The sequence below is a fragment of the Quercus lobata genome, chromosome 5 (genome assembly GCF_001633185.2).
Source record: "Quercus lobata isolate SW786 chromosome 5, ValleyOak3.0 Primary Assembly, whole genome shotgun sequence".
In the NCBI taxonomy this organism is placed as follows: Eukaryota; Viridiplantae; Streptophyta; class Magnoliopsida; order Fagales; family Fagaceae; genus Quercus; species Quercus lobata.
In genome coordinates, this window is record NC_044908.1 from 81794687 (window position 1) to 81812147 (window position 17461).

At 35.2% G+C, this 17461-nt stretch overlaps 1 protein-coding gene across 3 annotated transcripts; it reads left to right on the top strand.

Moving 5' to 3' along the window:
• Window positions 1-10357: 10357 nt before the first annotated feature.
• On the top strand, window positions 10358-17118 carry LOC115992459 (ADP-ribosylation factor GTPase-activating protein AGD5-like). 3 transcript variants are annotated; one of them, XM_031116655.1, is made up of 11 exons: window positions 10358-10684; window positions 13121-13179; window positions 13444-13534; window positions 13667-13721; window positions 13842-13932; window positions 14044-14275; window positions 15187-15406; window positions 15569-15744; window positions 16166-16393; window positions 16485-16540; window positions 16787-17118. In XM_031116655.1, exons 1-11 carry the CDS (start codon window positions 10634-10636, stop codon window positions 16944-16946), a joined length of 1419 nt encoding a protein of 472 aa, XP_030972515.1. In that variant the 5' UTR covers window positions 10358-10633; the 3' UTR covers window positions 16947-17118. The 3 variants fall into 3 exon arrangements, with proteins under 3 accessions (XP_030972515.1, XP_030972514.1, XP_030972516.1); XM_031116654.1 differs by lacking the exon at window positions 10358-10684 and adding an exon at window positions 12121-12266; XM_031116656.1 differs by lacking the exon at window positions 10358-10684 and having other exon boundaries at window positions 13139-13179; window positions 13408-13534.
• The last annotated feature ends 343 nt before the right edge of the window (window positions 17119-17461 follow it).

The following is a 17461-nucleotide window of genomic DNA, read 5'->3' on the forward strand; positions in this document are numbered from 1 at the left end:
TGAATTGATCATTGAAACTTCACTCTGGTCTAAGGACTATTCCACATTTAATACTCACCCACAACACACAAGACTTTGATTCAATTAATGCTTATCTCATTTGTGTGATTGTACATGTTCAAATGTGATGTATATGCTCAATCACTTGTCAATCAAACCCAAAAAGATTTTTGAGTGTTTTATATGTTTCTGAAAGTGATTTTATACTTTCGTGTTTTGTATTTTTGTTCAAAGTGCATTTTTGTGTTTTTCTTTAAAAATTGGTTTAGAGGCTGTTTCGCGAGAAGCTCGCGACTTAGAGCTTCCTGCGAAATGTGCTTAAGGGAAATTAAAAAGTCACGTTTTCATACAAAGGGTCTCGCTACTGCCTCGCGAGTATTTCACGACTAAACTCTTCTCGCGAAATGTTTTTAGGCAAAAACTGAAAAAAATTTCATTTTCATACTGAGGCTATTGCGACTGTTTCGCAACTAAAAACTTCTCGCGAAAGCTTCAATGTGTCTCGCGACTAATATCGCGACTATCTAACCCGCGAAAAACGCATGTTTTCAATTTTTATGTAGCAAATGTGACAGTTTTTCAAAATTTCTTCACTTCCCTTGCACTGCCTCTCTAGAACCCCTCTCAACCCAAAATCAATTTTCACTCAAACCCCATCATTTTCAAGCAACAATCTCTGCAAAATCACTTCAAGGTATGTTTTCCTAAACATTGTTTTCATTTTTGTCTTAGATTATGCAAATTTTAGCTTAGGATTTTAAAAATTGGGGATTTTCGAAAACTGGGTTGGGGTTCTTAAATTTGTGAAAATTTTTTCAAAATTTTGATTGGGTTGAGCCCCATTTGCTATGTTTGTATCCGTGTTGGCCCCATAAGGCATTTTAAACATGTATTTAAGCAAATTTCATCATGTTCATGCATTTTTCATAGGTGTTATATACTGTTGCATGTTAGACGTTTGACAAAATGTCCTAGTGACATTCTTGTGTTGAATTAGACTCAAGTGAGTTCCTTTGCTTGGGTTTACTCTTGATTGACCATGTTTAACATGTTTTGATCAATGATTGTGTGTTCTACACACTTTGCCCAAATTGTGCCTCAATGCCATGCCATACACACACTAGGCATCCTCTAGGCACACCCCATGCACCTCATGCTGCACTCCCTTGCATCAGCACATGCACACACATGCACAGTCACTTAATTTCATGCATTGTGTTTATGTTTACATGTTCTATCTATTATAGCATGTTGTTTTGTGTTTGTTTGCTCTGTTTTGAGAAGGTTATACTCTGTTCTGAGCTGTTTTACTCTATTTAGAACTAACTTGAATCTAATCAAGTTTTGTGTTCTGGTTTGTGTTTGTGCACTTGTTTCTTTTTTGTTCTGTGTTCCCTTATGCAGATGTCTCCTACCAAACATTCAGCTTCCAAGAAACCAACATCAAAGCGTGCATGCACAGATTTTGACAACTTCAAGTCTATGGAGGTAGACTTGAAATATAATGACCGCTACAAAAGAGCAACCATTATCATGGAAAGGGTTGTTAAGTTGGAAACCCTTGAGGACACTTTCATACCTGAAGTGTTCAAGGAAAGGACATGGACAAAACTACTGAATCCAGTTGGAGTAGTGTATTTAGAGATTATCAGAGAGTTTTTCTCTAATGCTAGTGTTGAAGGGGATAATATAAATTGCTAGGTAAGGACAAAGAGTTTGTCATCACTAGGGATAGCATTCAGGATTTCTTAGAAGTTCGTCCTCCCTCACACCCAACCATGGTGCAATATGAGGATAGATTGGAATCTACTGAGGAGATGGTAAGGATACTTGGTGGTACTCCTAAGAAAACCTCCATGAACACAATCCCATTCAGTCCAGAGATGAGAACCCTTGCTCATGTGATGATCAACAATTTATACCCGGTCACCAACCTCACTACATTGTTCGCTCCAAGGACAATCTTCTTGTACGATCTCTTTACTCACAAAGAGATTGATATTTGTGGACACATCTTCCACATTTTGAAGAGGAGCATTGAGAAGAAAAATTCCAGAACAGTTATACCTTTTCCCTCACTAATTATGGGCCTAATTGCGAAGACAAGACTCAAACTTCCAAGTGGTCTTACAGTCATTCAAAGGGACTATCCCATTGGTGCATACATAGTGACTAGGAGCACAGCTCACATTAAAGGCTCCAAAACAAATGTGCATACGATACCACGGGATCGTGTTAAGGATGAGGGAGGAGATATAGAGGAGGAGATTGATTGATTCACTTCTATACCAGAGACTTCAGCACAACCATCCTCTTCAACACCTACACGAGGACCCGACAGACTTGATTGTCTTCTTGCTAGAGTGGACCAGCTATATACTTTGCTAGACTCCCATATGCAGCACACCGCGAACCAGTTTGCTTATGTCCAGGGTCAGATCACAGCATTATCTTCTCAGATCGACAACTTGTCAGTAGCCCATGGTTCAGATTCAGAGTCCAATTAGTTCTAGCCTTTTTGGCCATTCCGGTCAAAAAGGGGGAGCTTGCACAGTTAGGGGGAGCATAGCTTAGGGCTTAGAAACATTGGTTCATTCAGGCAGTTTACCTTCGTTTTCTTTAGCTTTTATAACTGTTGGTTTATTGTTATTACTGTTTTAGCTTAAAGTTTCAGTACTTTGTTCTAAATTTCAGTTTATATTCAGTAGTATGTGTTTACCTTATTGCTTTGTAGCATTTTTGTGTGCTTTTAAGATATTTCTAATATGTCTTAAGTACCTCACACTTGTACCCTAGTAGGATCTTGTATCCTAAATGCATATACTTCGTGTATTTTGCATTGGTTGTGTGTTGAACATGCAATTGATCCTTGTGAGTGATCTTCATTGCATTTGCATGTCCGGATGAGCATTTACTTGTTAAATGATCATTGTAGTAATTTTTAATGACTGTCCTTGTATGATCAAAATATGCCTACATGTTTTATAGTGTTTACAAACTTGATCGCATTTTACTTGCTCATATTCGTACCATATATTCAACTTGTAATAAGCTTAATGAAAGTTTTGTTTGTGTGCAAGTGTTTCAGGTTACAGGTATATACGTGCAAGTGCTTCACAGCTTCTAGATTAGGTGTGAGTGAGTTTCGCCACTATTCCCAAACTCACATTTAAGTCTAGAGTCTGTTTTATGGGTTTTGTCACGAAATAGCCAAAGGGGGAGATTGTAAAGTTGTAATTTACAACTATGTGTTTTGTTGGCTTTTATTCCATGCCAAATTTGATTGTAATTTTATTCAATCTTTTATATCCTGTATTTATTGTGGGATTTAATTGTAAGGGTTATGTGACAGAGAGAGAAAGTGTGAAGACTTAAGCATTTGAAGACAGAAGAGTTTTCGCGGGTAGCTCGCGACTAAGCATCCCACGAAATGATGCATATTCCTTGCACATGACTGGAATGCAAAGAGTCAGGACAGATGGAGACAGTTATGTTTCACGAGTAGCTCGCGGGTAAGGCTTTCTCGCGAGACACTCGCGAAACATTCTATTTTGCCAAACTGTGCTATCTGATACACACTTTCTGTACCTACACTATATATACCCACATTACCCACGAAAGTTGAAGAGTGCTTCAGAGAGAAAACCCTAGCCACAAACCTTGAAAGTTAGAGATTGTTATATCCACAATCATCTACACAATTGCTTGTGGATTTTCCTTAACTTCTACCTCTCCATTTCCGTATCATTGAGAGGTTGATAGCCCAAATACTTACCACACCCTTTCAGAGTGTTCAGTGAGATTTTGGTGCTGCTGGGAAGCATTGGAAGAAGCCAAAGATAGCAGATGCAACATGGAGCTTGTTGCGAGATCCGGAGAGTTAGACAAGACACGGTTCCGAGAAGCCTTGTTGGTAGGGGTGTGCATGGGTCGGGTTGGGTCGGGTTGAGGGGATTTTTTTACTCAACCCACCATAGTGGGTAAAAAAAAATTCAACCTAACCCAACTCATCACATAAGTCCAACCCAACCCACATGGGTAGGGTTGAACTCATAGGTTTGACAAATTTTTATTATTATTATTATTAAATTGAGTAGAAAAAAAAATATTAATATTAATATATTAAAAAAAACCTAAAGATTAGTATCAATGTAACTCCTTAAAGGCAAACAACACTAATGACTAAACAACAATAGTAATTTATTAGGATTTGCGTGAACTAATTGACTTTTATATAGAATAGGAAGAACTGGTTATTTAAAAAAATTTATTAATTATATAATATTATATATATATATATATATATATATATATTAAATTAGTATTAGTAGGAGGAACCAAGGAAATGCTGCTCTACAGCTGGTTTTTTTTTTTTAAATTATTAAATATAATATATATATATATATATTTATTTAAATATATATAAGTGCCCTACAGCTGATTTTAAAAAATATATATTAAATATATAGTAAATATGGGTGGGTCAGATCGGGTTGGGTTTGGCAGGTTTGTAATTTTATGACCCAAACCCAACCCGACCTGCTAAAAAAAAAAAAATTTGTAACCCAACCCAACCCACCAAGCCTTAAAAACCGACCCAACCTGACAGGTTGGGTTGGGTTTGGCAAGTCAGTGGATTTTCTGCACACCCCTACTTGTTAGAGTAGGAGTTTGGAGAGCTTAGGTACATCGGGTAGATTAAGCTTGGAGGGTCTCTTGCTAACCCATGTATCCCAACTGATTGTCTAGTGGATCGATTATCGCTTGGAGGGCGGTGGAGAGGTTTTTCACCGAGTTCTTCGGTTTCCTCTTTGATAACACATCGGCGTATTATCTTGTGTTTGCATTCTTCTTCCCTACTCTTTTATCTTTCATTTTACTGCTGTGTTATAATGTTTATGGGTTAGAATAGCTTGTTTGTTTATCCGCTCGTATTTACTCTATTCCGCACTTAGTATTAAGTTAGAGTAAAATCAATCGAGCCATAACTTTGATTTAGGGGTCTAAATAACTCTTGTGTTTCACACATTTTCGAGCATTCAGTTTCAATAATTCTCAACTCTTCAAAAAAAAAAAAATATGATTACTCATAATCAAGGTTCTATCTTGAAAAATAACCTAACACAAGTAAACCCCTTCTTAAATGCTAATAATTTTGGCTAAAAGTTTTACTTCCCTCAAAACGTAAAAAGGTTACATTTTCCCCATCACTTAATCACCCATTGATTATGAATTTTCTCTAGTTTTTTTTAAGAGAGAAAGAGGTTTTAACACAAGGCACACCACTACTCCACTCAAAAGTCATGGTAACTTTCAAAGGAGGGTAGACAAGCTATACTACACACAATATATTTTTTTAAGTAATGTGGGACAATTACCCTTTTTTGTTTTTTTTGAGAAACAAACACATACACACACGAGGGAGAAGGAAAGGGGTTCTAACACAAAGAATGAGTTTGGGTCATTACTCTCATTTTATTATTACTAGGTTGCAACTTATGCTCATGCCAATGAGTTTGGGTCCAACTATCTCATATAATCATTTAGTCTTCTTATTATTATTTTATACTAGTTGCAAACTCACGCAATGGTAGGAAAATATAATTATTTTACAAGAATATAATGTCAAATTTGTATGTTAAATAATGCATCTCATTTAAAAGTATTTTGTATTTTTATAAGTTTTATGTAATTGAATATATAATATATTTTGCATAATTATAATATTGTTTTATATAAATAGAGAAGATGCTATTAATTTTTTTTTTAAAATATCATAATCGATTGACTAATTTTAAACTAAAAAATAATTAGGAATTTGTTTATTATTATGTTATTGATGTGAAACTAAATAATAATATCACTTTGTAGTTAGTAAATGATATAGTTTAAATGTTCTTTTTATATTAAAATTTTAAATGAAAACATTCATAAGATGCATTATTTAAAATATCTTATTTTTTTATTAATATTAATTTTTTTTAAATGCCTAAATGACGTCATGTACTAATAGATTTGGACAAAATAATTAAATTAACTTATTTAATTATTTACTAATAGATCTTACAGTTGAAATGGACAAAGTATTACGCTGATATGACTCAATATAAACATAAAAACAATATATATTACACTTTAGCTTTAGATATTATTATATAGATAATATTCATTACTCATACGAATATACCTAACAATTCTATATCCATGAGCTCTTGGATAAGTTCCTCCAAGACTCACTGAAAGTAATCATATACCAAAACTCTCATTTTGAGTGTAAAACAATATGCATGCACTATTCACGCCCGCGGATTCGCTTTGTTGGCAGTTTATGACCTGGCAAAAGTTTCGAATCTGGTTCCCTATCAAGAACCAGGGCCCAAAAATCAAAATCATGTGTCATCCTCTTGACACATGTCAACACCAAACAAAAAGACCCCTACCCCGAAGGTTGAAATTTAGCCCTTTGACATTTAATGGAAAAGGCTAGCAGCAAAATTCAAATACAACCTGAGTTGCTAGCTAAAAGCCTCCTCATATGATGCCATTGATTTGGTTGCTCAAATGTTTAGGTCAGGTAATACATATATTCCCACAAGATACAACCTGTGATTATACATGGCGTATACACTACACAACAACAGTGTTGTCATGAAGAAACTCACTGTTTCCTATCCAACTCTATAAATTAATGCAAAGGGATTTTTGTATTGAATTTGGTTTAATGGTTTGGTTGAACAAGCATCAGTGGTAAGCTTTTATATAGTTATTATGTCAATTATATAACTAAGCTTCTTCCAGCTTTGCCATGTGCCCTCTTAACTTGTTCTAGTTAATTGGTATAAAGATTGCTTAATGTTAGATTACATCCTTGCTGAAGCTATGATTAGTAGTAGCAATGGTCCAATTTCACCATTGGAGAGCATGCCAAAAGAATCTAACAAAAGATCTAGGGTTTATTTCCCCTTATACCAAAAACCGATTGGTGTCTTAATCTAATGATAAATAGCTATCATTAAAAACGGACACCATAGATTGAAACTCTATAAAAAAATAAAAAAATAAAAATAAAAGACTTATGGTCCAGCAATAAACTATAAAAGAAGAATGAAAATCTTTCTTTTCTATATTCTTTAGACCATCCCAATATGGTTTGAATATGAAACCACCATAAGCATTGTGTGGATGTTCCATGAAAATAGAATGATTTCATTCATTTTCCATTGCAATTGAAGGAGTTAATTGGAGCCAAAATAAGTCCAAATATTGCATATTGATAGACACCAAAATACCGACAACATAAATATAGAATTATGGAGTACCTGAGCTGTAACATTTGACTTTGGGGGTATGCATTTCTCTTCAATCATTCCTAGCTTTTCATATTTTCCTGATTAACTAATCAACTAATTATATATTCGTGGTCCAATGCTTTAATATTTTGCTTGTGACACTTTCTCAATTACCAAAAGTTAGCACGATTAACACTAATCATTCATCCGCACCAATGGTCGATCGTTTGCAAGTTGTAAAGATGAATATGACTGTTATTCCATCAGAGTCATGCTGAGCTGACTAATATGAAAAGTCTATTATAACATGTCCAACCAAACCAAATCAAGGTTTCTTTTATCTGTTGTTTATATAAAATAATTCCACAGACAATATCCCTATGTATATACAGCTTTCCTAGTATGATTGATTGGGTTGCCCAATCGATTAGGTCGAGAGATTCCGGTTGATGAATATTGAATTTACTAAACATCATAATGTTCAGTTTCAGATATATTTTTGTAAAGAAAACACAACATTTTATTATAAATTGGCCCAATAGTTGCTGCCAAAATTTGGGAGTCAGCAAGAGCCTTCTAACTCATTTGGTTGGTACCTCTTAGTATTTTCAAATGAGACATCCACTGTTTGAATCCCTCTCTCCCTCAATTTGGTAACAAACTTGGTTACAACCAACAATAAAAATATGACAAGTGTCCCTTACACTTGAATCACTTAACATAAATTGTATACAATCATCACTTAAGTATAGTTTATTAAGTCATGTAATAAGAACATATGTCATTTCTCATAGTTAGCCAAATAGCTTAATTTTTGAAAATATTTAGGAAAAAAGTACCGAGTCAAACTTATTTCGTTATATAGCATTTTTTTTTTTTTTTTTTTTTAGAACTCAAGTTTGTCAGACTCGAGTTCCAAGCATTATGGCAATTTAATCAAACATAATGCTTAGGATTCGAGTTTCACTTGGAACTCCAGTTTGTCAAACTGGAGTTCCAAAAAAATACTACATATCTAAATAAGTTTGATTAGGTGCTATTTAGCAAAATTTCCCTAAAATTTTGCTATTTAGCAAATTTTTCCATGGGAATTTAGTGTAGCATCGCCCTTTATTGCGCCACTCATTAGCTGATTTGGCTCTCAATTAACTATGAGAAATCATGCATATTAATTGATACATATCTTGAAAATATGTCAATGCTTATTTTTTTTTTCTTTTCTTAACAAAGTATTTATTTATGTGGTTTCTAATTAACTCTTTTGACATCATATAAGAGATTTCAAATTCAAACTCTACCTACACTAAAAATCAATTGATATCATGACCTAATAATAAAGAACAATCATCATGTAGCAGACGCTATATATTAAAATTCTATCGTATCTAAATTACTAATTGAGCCAAATTAGGGATGGCAAAAACATCCTATTGCGCTTGACTCATCCTACTCTGCTTCGCCTTAAACAAAATTTTCCCGTTCCAAAGAGATGCAAGATGGGGTTGGGTTTTACTTGCCGCACCCCACCTAATGTATATCTAAATATTATTTCTATACATATCCTAGTTATAACTTATTAATTTTATACATATTCATTACCATTTTAGCCAAGAGCTACATTGCTCAATTGCTTGGCATTTTTGGATATCTTCAATGGATACATCCAATATTCAAATTCCTCATTTCCCAACTATTGAATTATTAGCCCAAAAAAAAAAAAAAAAACTATTTCCAAAATACCTATCTCTCTTTCTCTCTTAACAATGTACTAATGCCGTTTCTTTTTATATCTTATTTATCTTATCACTCTCATTAGGATTAACAAAATATCTCTAACATGCCTTGCTTTCATCCTGACACCCATGATCCAACCCGTCTCATTGGCATCCTAGTCATCAATACCTTATTTGGATTTTTGTTTCAAGAGTCATGTTAAATGGTGCTGTGGGGCCCAATAATTTAAGGGCCAAGCCCAATTGCTCCTGGGAAGTCCGAAGGCCCAATCCGAGGAGAGCTGTGGCCCAAGCTCTACAATACAGAGCACAAAACAGTTTTTGAAAGGCATCCGAGGACAGTTTGGTCCTCGGCAGATCCAGAATCCCACCGGAACAAAGGGGTAGAACTGGTATAGAGACGAATTTGTAAGGAGATCCAAAATATCTTGGGGAAGTTATCCTTACTACCCTTCCAGATAAGACCCAACACATGACAGAGCCGTACTCTGCAGCCTTATCAACCATACCCAACAATTCTGGGATTAGACTGATGGGACAAATATCAGTCTTGTATAGATTGACCCTACACGTGGACGAAGGACAATCAACACGGACGAGTATAAAAGAAGAAAGTAAATAAATCCAAGGGGGACCAGCCCTCCTCCAGAAAAAGAAAGACCTGATGGGGGAGAACATCTCAAGAACACCGGACTTCACTGAAGAAAGTCCATCGTTGGATAACCGGGACAAGGCCACAATGGTCCTCAGATCAACTCCGAGGAGCCCCATCCCATAGGGTGCGACGCTTTAGGGCTTAAATGTTCAAGCCCAACTCCTTTTTTCTACATAAATTCCTCTGAAACCAGGATCGGGCACCGCCCCGTGACCAGCGGCTAGCTTTTCAAGCCCACTCTCTACAAATCATATTGTGAGGGATCTTTCATGCGCGAGCCCAACATCCTTATTGGGCCGCCAGAGAAATGTGTCCTTACAGGTGCTTTAGAACATCTGTTAATTAATTATTTTATGAAAATTTTTATACCACTTTCATAAATAAATAAAAAATTGTCAAAATAATTTTGGTTACTTTTTTCTTTACAATATTTCTTAAAATATATCATTGGTTAAGTTATTCCCTTGTTGAAAACATAAACCAAGAGAAGGGCGCCGTCGCAATCCAGAGACAGCAAGGCCAGCCAGCCACGCGTGAACTGATGACCAAAGAACAAAAAGCTTATTGTCATTACTCATTAGAGTCTGCCCACCAAAAAGGAAAGAAAAATTCCATCAAACACTTACGTGTCTACTGTACACCAAAAGTCTAAACAAACACTTGACATTATTAACACAACACGGCCATCAAAAATATTTTAAAAATGACAGAACATAACAGAGCAACAAAGTAAAGACAATTTAGAAGGTGAAGCATTCAAGCAAAGCAAGAAAAGGAAAACCCACTCTTCTCTTTCTCTCTCTTAGTCATTCATTTCTCTCCTCTTCTTCTTAAACCTTCTCTTTCTCTTTACGCTTTCTCTGATTCTAATGTTGTAAAAGCAAAAACAAAAAGGGTGTCTTTTTGCAACTTTGAAGAAGAGAAACACAGAGAGAATTTTAACAGTCTCTCTCATCATGAACCAGAAGGCTAGCGTTTCTAAAGAGCTTAATGCCAAGCACAGGAAGGTCTCTCTTTCTCTTCATCTCTTACAAAGTTCGAATTTTTATGTTGAATTTGTTTATGGGTTGCTTGAACAAGTGTGGATTTTAAGCTTAGTTGAGAGTTTCCTGTGCTGATGGGTTTGTTTTCATATGGTTATTTTTGTTTTTTGGTTGGTTGAAGAATAATGGATTTTAAGCTAAACATGATTCAAAACTATTGTTCTGATGATGGGTTTGGCTTCAAGCTCAATAATATGGCAAATATAAATGCTTTCATGATTAATTTGCATCTGGTTTTGGCCGAGATCCTAATTGGGTCTGCAACAAGAATTATGGGTTTTTTCAACTTGATATTACAGTTAAGAGGTCCTTTAAATCAACTTGCCCATAAGTCATGGGCATAAAAAAATGATAAGATAATATAATGGGTTGGACCATCTTTTTTCAAAACAGAATTGGTTATATGATACTAGTATCGTTCTGTCTTATGTCTGGTCATTTATATACCCCAAAAAACATAAAACAAGTCTGTATTTAGTTCATTACTTCATTTGTAGCTGAGAAAGTTATTGGTGTCTTGGTGATGTCAGGGTGTTTGGAATGAAGGCCCACTATTTCAGTTGTGGTTTTGTGTGGTGGACCACATGTATAGATTTCAATAAATTCAATTATGTTAGCAAATAAATTGCCTCATGTTAGATTTTTCTTTTCTTTGCTAAGTCCTGTGAAGAATGAGAGGAGTGGACTATGGTCATTAAGCATAATCTCAAGCCTTGCTTAGGTACTTAATAAGCCATCATACTTACACTTTCCTTAGCAATGTGATATTTTGCCCATGGAGCCTGAAAGCTTTCTTTCATTTGTTTTTGGCTAAGTAATTTGAAGGAGAGTAGTAGAAAATATAATGTGGTTCATGTATTTGTTTAGACATATTTTATCAGAGTTGTTTGGTTGGTGGCATTAAATCATTTGTGAGCGCAAGTTGAACAGGCCATATGCCCTTTTTTCTTGTTTTTTCAGTTCTTTTTCTGCCCCACTCTATTATTGTGGTTCAAAATTTTTCTCATTTAGGTATACCATAGGTGTCTTACATGAAATAATTGTTCCTCTCTATGTCATGCATGCGCCCCCACTCTATACTTGTGGTTCAAATTTTTTTCATTTAGTTTACCTTTGGTGTATACATGAAATAATTGTTCCTTTGTGTTTGAGGGAGTTATATTAGCAAGAAAAGCACTTGATGGATTTTAAGACTGACCACAATGTATAATTCAAGTTTCCCAGCATTATGCTAAAATTATGTTCCCATGCATAGGATGCAGTGCACTGAATGTACGGTCTGACTGGTGAAATAGCTTGTTTGCACCCTTTTTCTTCAGCTTTAAGTTCTTGTTGAAAATGAAATTTTAATGAAATAAAAAATATATATTAAAAAAAATTGCTGATGCGAGTGAAAAGCAAAAATTTACAAGTTACCATGTGAGTGAAAAGCAAAAATCAAGTACCAACATGTAACACAATGCAGTCTGTTGTGTTGATTCACAATCCATCTTGCCTCAGCCGTGGAGGACACTATACAATAATACATGTGGATGTGGTTACTAAGGTTAGTTGGTGATCATTAGTTCAGCCATGGATGTAATTTAAGGTTAACCTGTGATATGCTGATTTCAAAAGCTACGTCTAAAGCTTATCTCATTATTAAAGATTCTAATCAAATTTAATAGAGGGCCAATGATGGATGATTGAAGTTTACGTCTGCCCATTTATCCACAATCTTGCTATTAGGCATTTCCATTTCTGGAGAATATTGATTTGAGTCTGTTAGCCTTTATACATCCTTCTTAGTAGTTTTACAAAGTAAAGGTCATATTTTCTTTTTGTATCTGCAAAGAATTCTCTGGGTTTTCATTTTTATATTATAATTTTCAAATTTGGTGATAATGGCCACTTACAATTGGTTTACATTTCAAACTAGTAACCTGATAGTAACAAAATGCTTTGCAAGCAAAATGGTGAGAGACATGAAAACATATAAGCCCCTTTTGACTATAAATAGGTATTTGATGAAATCATGCGATGCACCATCTCTCCCTATAATACATAATCAAGCCCACTCAAATAAACTATAGCCTCACTTTACGGCACTACTACGTAGTTGTTGCAAGGATAATAGAAGGCTGTCTATTTTGTGGCAGTCTTTAAGCATGGCTTGAAACATGTACAGGCTGCATTTAGTCTTCAAATTTCTGTTTTTGGGCACGTATATGTGAGATTTTCAATCCAGTTTGGCCTGCTGTGATCATTCTTCTCCTTGCATTATGCCCCTGCATGTTATGTTTTGATTTCTTATCCACATATTGAATTCTGTATATGGCCAATTTCTTTCTGTGACCACTCTTTTCCTCTACCTTTATGATCTATAATGAACTTCATCATATCTGGTGTCCTTGTTTACAGACATTGGAGGGTCTTCTTAAATTACCAGAAAACAGAGAATGTGCTGACTGCAAAAGCAAGTAGGTATCCAGGAGAGTTAACAATATATTACCTTCCTAAGTTGTTGTTTTATGAGTTCGAAACAACACGTGTTGTATGATAAAAATAGAGGAGTTGACAATGTTGATACTTTTTACTATCCACTTGAATTCCAACCTATCAAAGAGAAGGGGAAAAAAAGAAAAAAAGAACATGGAACTCATGTAGAATTAGCTATTTGTAACTTATTACTTCTATGGTTTGTGCAGTTTTAGTTTGTAACCATATCTTGCTTGCTAGTACAGAGCTCCACGATGGGCTAGTGTGAATCTTGGAATTTTCATATGCATGCAATGTTCAGGGATCCACAGATCTCTTGGAGTACATATATCAAAGGTAGTACAACTTTTTTCTTTAATTATCAATACCCCATTCTATTTCTCATTTTAAAATTAAGCTTTAACCATTTGCAATGATAGGTACATCTCTGTGACATGCTTATAATTATTCTGAATTATTTTGATGCAGGTGAGATCTGCAACTCTAGACACATGGCTTCCCGAGCAGATCGCATTTATCCAATGTAAGCACCACCTATTTTTTGGCTGAGGAGTCTTTTTTAATTGAAGTCAAGTCACTTCTAAGTCAAGATACAAGGTGCTGAAAGTCATTTTGTTTTTGTTTTCTTTTTCATTGCTAACAGCTATGGGGAATGAGAAATCAAATAGCTATTGGGAAGCAGAATTGCCCCCTAATTATGACAGAGTTGCAATTGAAAATTTCATCCGTACAAAGTATGACTTGACAAGCTGTTGAGTATTATTGTTTTGATTGGTACAGAACAGTCCTATTATTACGCTCTTGGTTGTTCTGGGCTTACGATTTAGGGCGCTGATATATGCTAGGTATCAAGAAAAAAGATGGGTTCGAAGGGATGCAAAAGCAATATCTTCGTCAAGGGTGAGTGAAGAGAAGGGTTCAATTAATAGACCAGGACCTGGAAGTAACGGTTGGCATGCTTTTACAGAAAATATTGAACATTCTTCTGAAAGGAAAGCTGTTAGTCCACCCATAACAAGTAATAGGGTAACTACTTCAAAAAGTAGCATTCCTGTAGCTGTTGAAGTATCCCAACAGGTCGGTCATTGTTCATTTTCTTTTCTCCATTTGAATAGAAGAAAATCATATTACATCAAGGGGAAAGTTATTGCGTTTAGCTTTACTTTGTTATATTTTTTTGGTGCTAGACTATATTATTATGATTTCTTTATTCTCAAGCGTAGAATTGTATTAATGTTATCTTATACGAGTGGCATTAAATTTTGTCATGGTAGAGTATATAGTTTCAGCTAGCCGGGAAGCATGGACAGTTGGGAGCTATTCAGGAAATACGCACACACACACACAAAAAAGTGTGAAAATTTCAGAACACATTCACACTCTTGGAAACATTAATGTAAAAGATTAATATGCAAGGTCAAGGTTTATGGTGAATGGATTGTTTAAAGGCCTATCACATTAGAACAAATTAGTGGGGATTCTTTGGCTTATTTCTGAACTGGAACTTGCTTTGGTGAAAAATGATGCTATAATGTTGAAGGATAGAATTGTAACCTTATCTCCCCTCCAAGGACCATACTTTTATGGGACCAACTCCAGCTAATGGTTTTCACTTTCTTGGCAAAACCAACTCAAAACATTGAAGGATGCACACATTCAAAAAATTATTCTGAAGATTTGAAATCTTTATATGGTTTCTCTCCATCAGGTATATGACCTGTGATATGGGGTCAACGTCTTAACATCTCAATGAGCTATTTAATTTGAAGATAAAAATCTAATGGAAAATGGAATTTTGTATCACCATTAGTATCTAATTCTTTTAGATTGATATATTACACACGCACTCAGTGGGTTTTGACATTACAACTTTTCTCTCCACCCAGTCTTATGGGAGAAGGAAGTGTCATTTAAGCTAGAACTCATTCACTGTAATTAATATATATTTGAAACACCAGTAAACTTTTGATGCTAATGTACAGGTACAGGTCATTTCTGATCCAAAAACACAAGAAAGATTGCAGAAATCAGAACCAGTAGTCACAAAGGCTGAATTGGCAAAACAGGCAGTTACTGGTACCCCTGCTGTCCCACCACCCAAAGTGGATTATGCAACTGAACTTTTCAATTTACTCTCCATGGGCGATTCTGGACAAAAAGGCTCTGAGACATCTGCTGTTGATGATAATGCATGGGTCAGTTTCCATTGTAAGTTTCTTGAAATTATGTTATTGTTGGAGTAATTTTTGCCACTAATATTGTTTTTTCCAGCTTGCAGTTTCCACTTTAATAATTTCTTCCTTATAATTGTTAGATTATGGTAATTTTCTTCCATAGTAATCCTTGACCTTGAACCCCCTCAACTTGCAGCTCCCAAAGCAAAGTTAACAGCAGAGAAAAATGATCCATCACAGTCAGTTGAAAGCAAGATACAATCCAAGAACGGAATTGAAGATCTTTTTAAAGATTCACCCTTGGTTACAAATTCCTTATCAGTGGAACCCCGGAAAGATGTGAAGAATGATGTTATGAACCTCTTCGAGAAGGTATTTGTTTACAAATTCTTCAGAAGCCACTGTAGATATTATGGGGCACTTAGGGCATAACATGCTGCTTCTGAAGACTGATGACTGTAAAAAATTCAGTCTTAGCATGAAACTGACTTGGCAGAAGATCAAAACACTCTTTTGAAGTTTTATTTTGGAGCATATATGTTCTCTTTTTGTATAATTGTTTTTAGTGAAGTAAGTGGGTTAAGGGTTAAATATCAAGTTTACATTCTGTTCTGGGTCGCTTGAATGTGAAATTTTGGCATCTAAAATTAATATGGTAATATTTGGCGTAAACCAAGGTGAATTTGACTGAATTATTGATGTTCTGATTATTATTTGTTTATACTTTTTTGTTGTTTCTATACTTAAAGATGGTCATGTCACTCTAACCTTTTCAGATCTGGATTTCATGCAGTCCACTATGGCATCACCATTCTCAATCCATCAACAACAACTGACAATGCTAGGCCAACAACAATCATTCCTTATGGCTGCTTCGGCGAATGGCTCCCAAACACTTCCTGCCATTGTACATCAACCTCAGTCCGATGCTGTTCTCATACCCAATCAGAATTGGGGAAGTATGGGCCATCAAGTTCCCAGAATGATGATGCCTGTAGCTGATCCACAAAAATATATGCAGGTTTAGATGCTTGGTTCATATAAATAAAGCTTACATCCCATTACTTTTAGATTATAACTCCAACTTTTAACTTGTTGCTTTCTTGTACCAGATAGGAAACCTCCAACACATGTATCAGACAGGGAATTCAGTTCCCTTTTCAAGGAGGTATGGCTAATTTGTTCAGCGCGATCGTTTAGAAAATGACTGGGTTTCATAAACACACACAGACATAAACAGCCACGAGTTGTTTTATGTGAGAAAAATCAATGCAGAAATTAATGTCTTGGGTTACCTATGAGTTGCTTGTTTATCTAGTTCATCTAAACTCAAAATAACAACAACCATGATTGTTACAGGAGTCTTAAGAATCCCAGGGTGTACCTAACATAGTCTTTGTCATTTATGTTGCAGCATGTATATGGTAGGGCCAGTAGCTCCAACCTATGGTTTGACAAGCATGAGAGTGAATAGGGCTCCTGCAGCATCACCAGTACCTTCAGTCACTCCAACACAATCAGGAAAAGAATATGATTTGTCATCATTAATGCAAGGGATGTATACAAAACCGTGAGAAATTTGTCAAGTTGTGATTTCATAGATGTGATTAACAGAAATAGTTATATTATAGGAAAGCATTTGAGGTGTATATTCCTTTATATTTAAAGCAGTTAGCTCTTTGTTGGTGATTCATTGTATCATGAATTATGCTGGTGCAATAAAAATGAGTTCATCATATTGCTTAATACTGTTTATTTTTCCTTTTGATCTCTGCTTTAAGCTTGCTATAGTGATTCTATTTTTTCTTGCATGGACAACGCAGAAAAACCTGTACAGGGAGCTCTCAATCAGCTTTCTCATAAGTCATAACCAAAGTTATTTGGGTCACATTACAGGTCACTAATCATATGAAGCTCCTTAATGCCTACTGACATTAATATATGGAAGCAAGTTATGATTTCCCAAAAATATTATTTTATCATTCTGGGAACGAAGCTGCTTACCCAAAATTAAGATAATGAAATATGAATTTGAGTGATGCTTAGTATACTATAAATTTTATTACAGTTTTACAAACCAATGTGTCCA

Bases quoted from the DNA above. Each gene is read 5' to 3' on its own strand.
- LOC115992459 (XM_031116654.1), top strand. From the start codon at position 12,180: ATGCAGTCTGTTGTGTTGATTCACAATCCATCTTGCCTCAGCCGTGGA. The intron at 12,267-13,120 runs GTTAGTTGGTGA...CCTTGTTTACAG, and splicing joins ATGTGGATGTGGTTACTAAG to ACATTGGAGGGTCTTCTTAA. The intron at 16,541-16,786 runs GTATGGCTAATT...TTTATGTTGCAG, and splicing joins TCAGTTCCCTTTTCAAGGAG to CATGTATATGGTAGGGCCAG.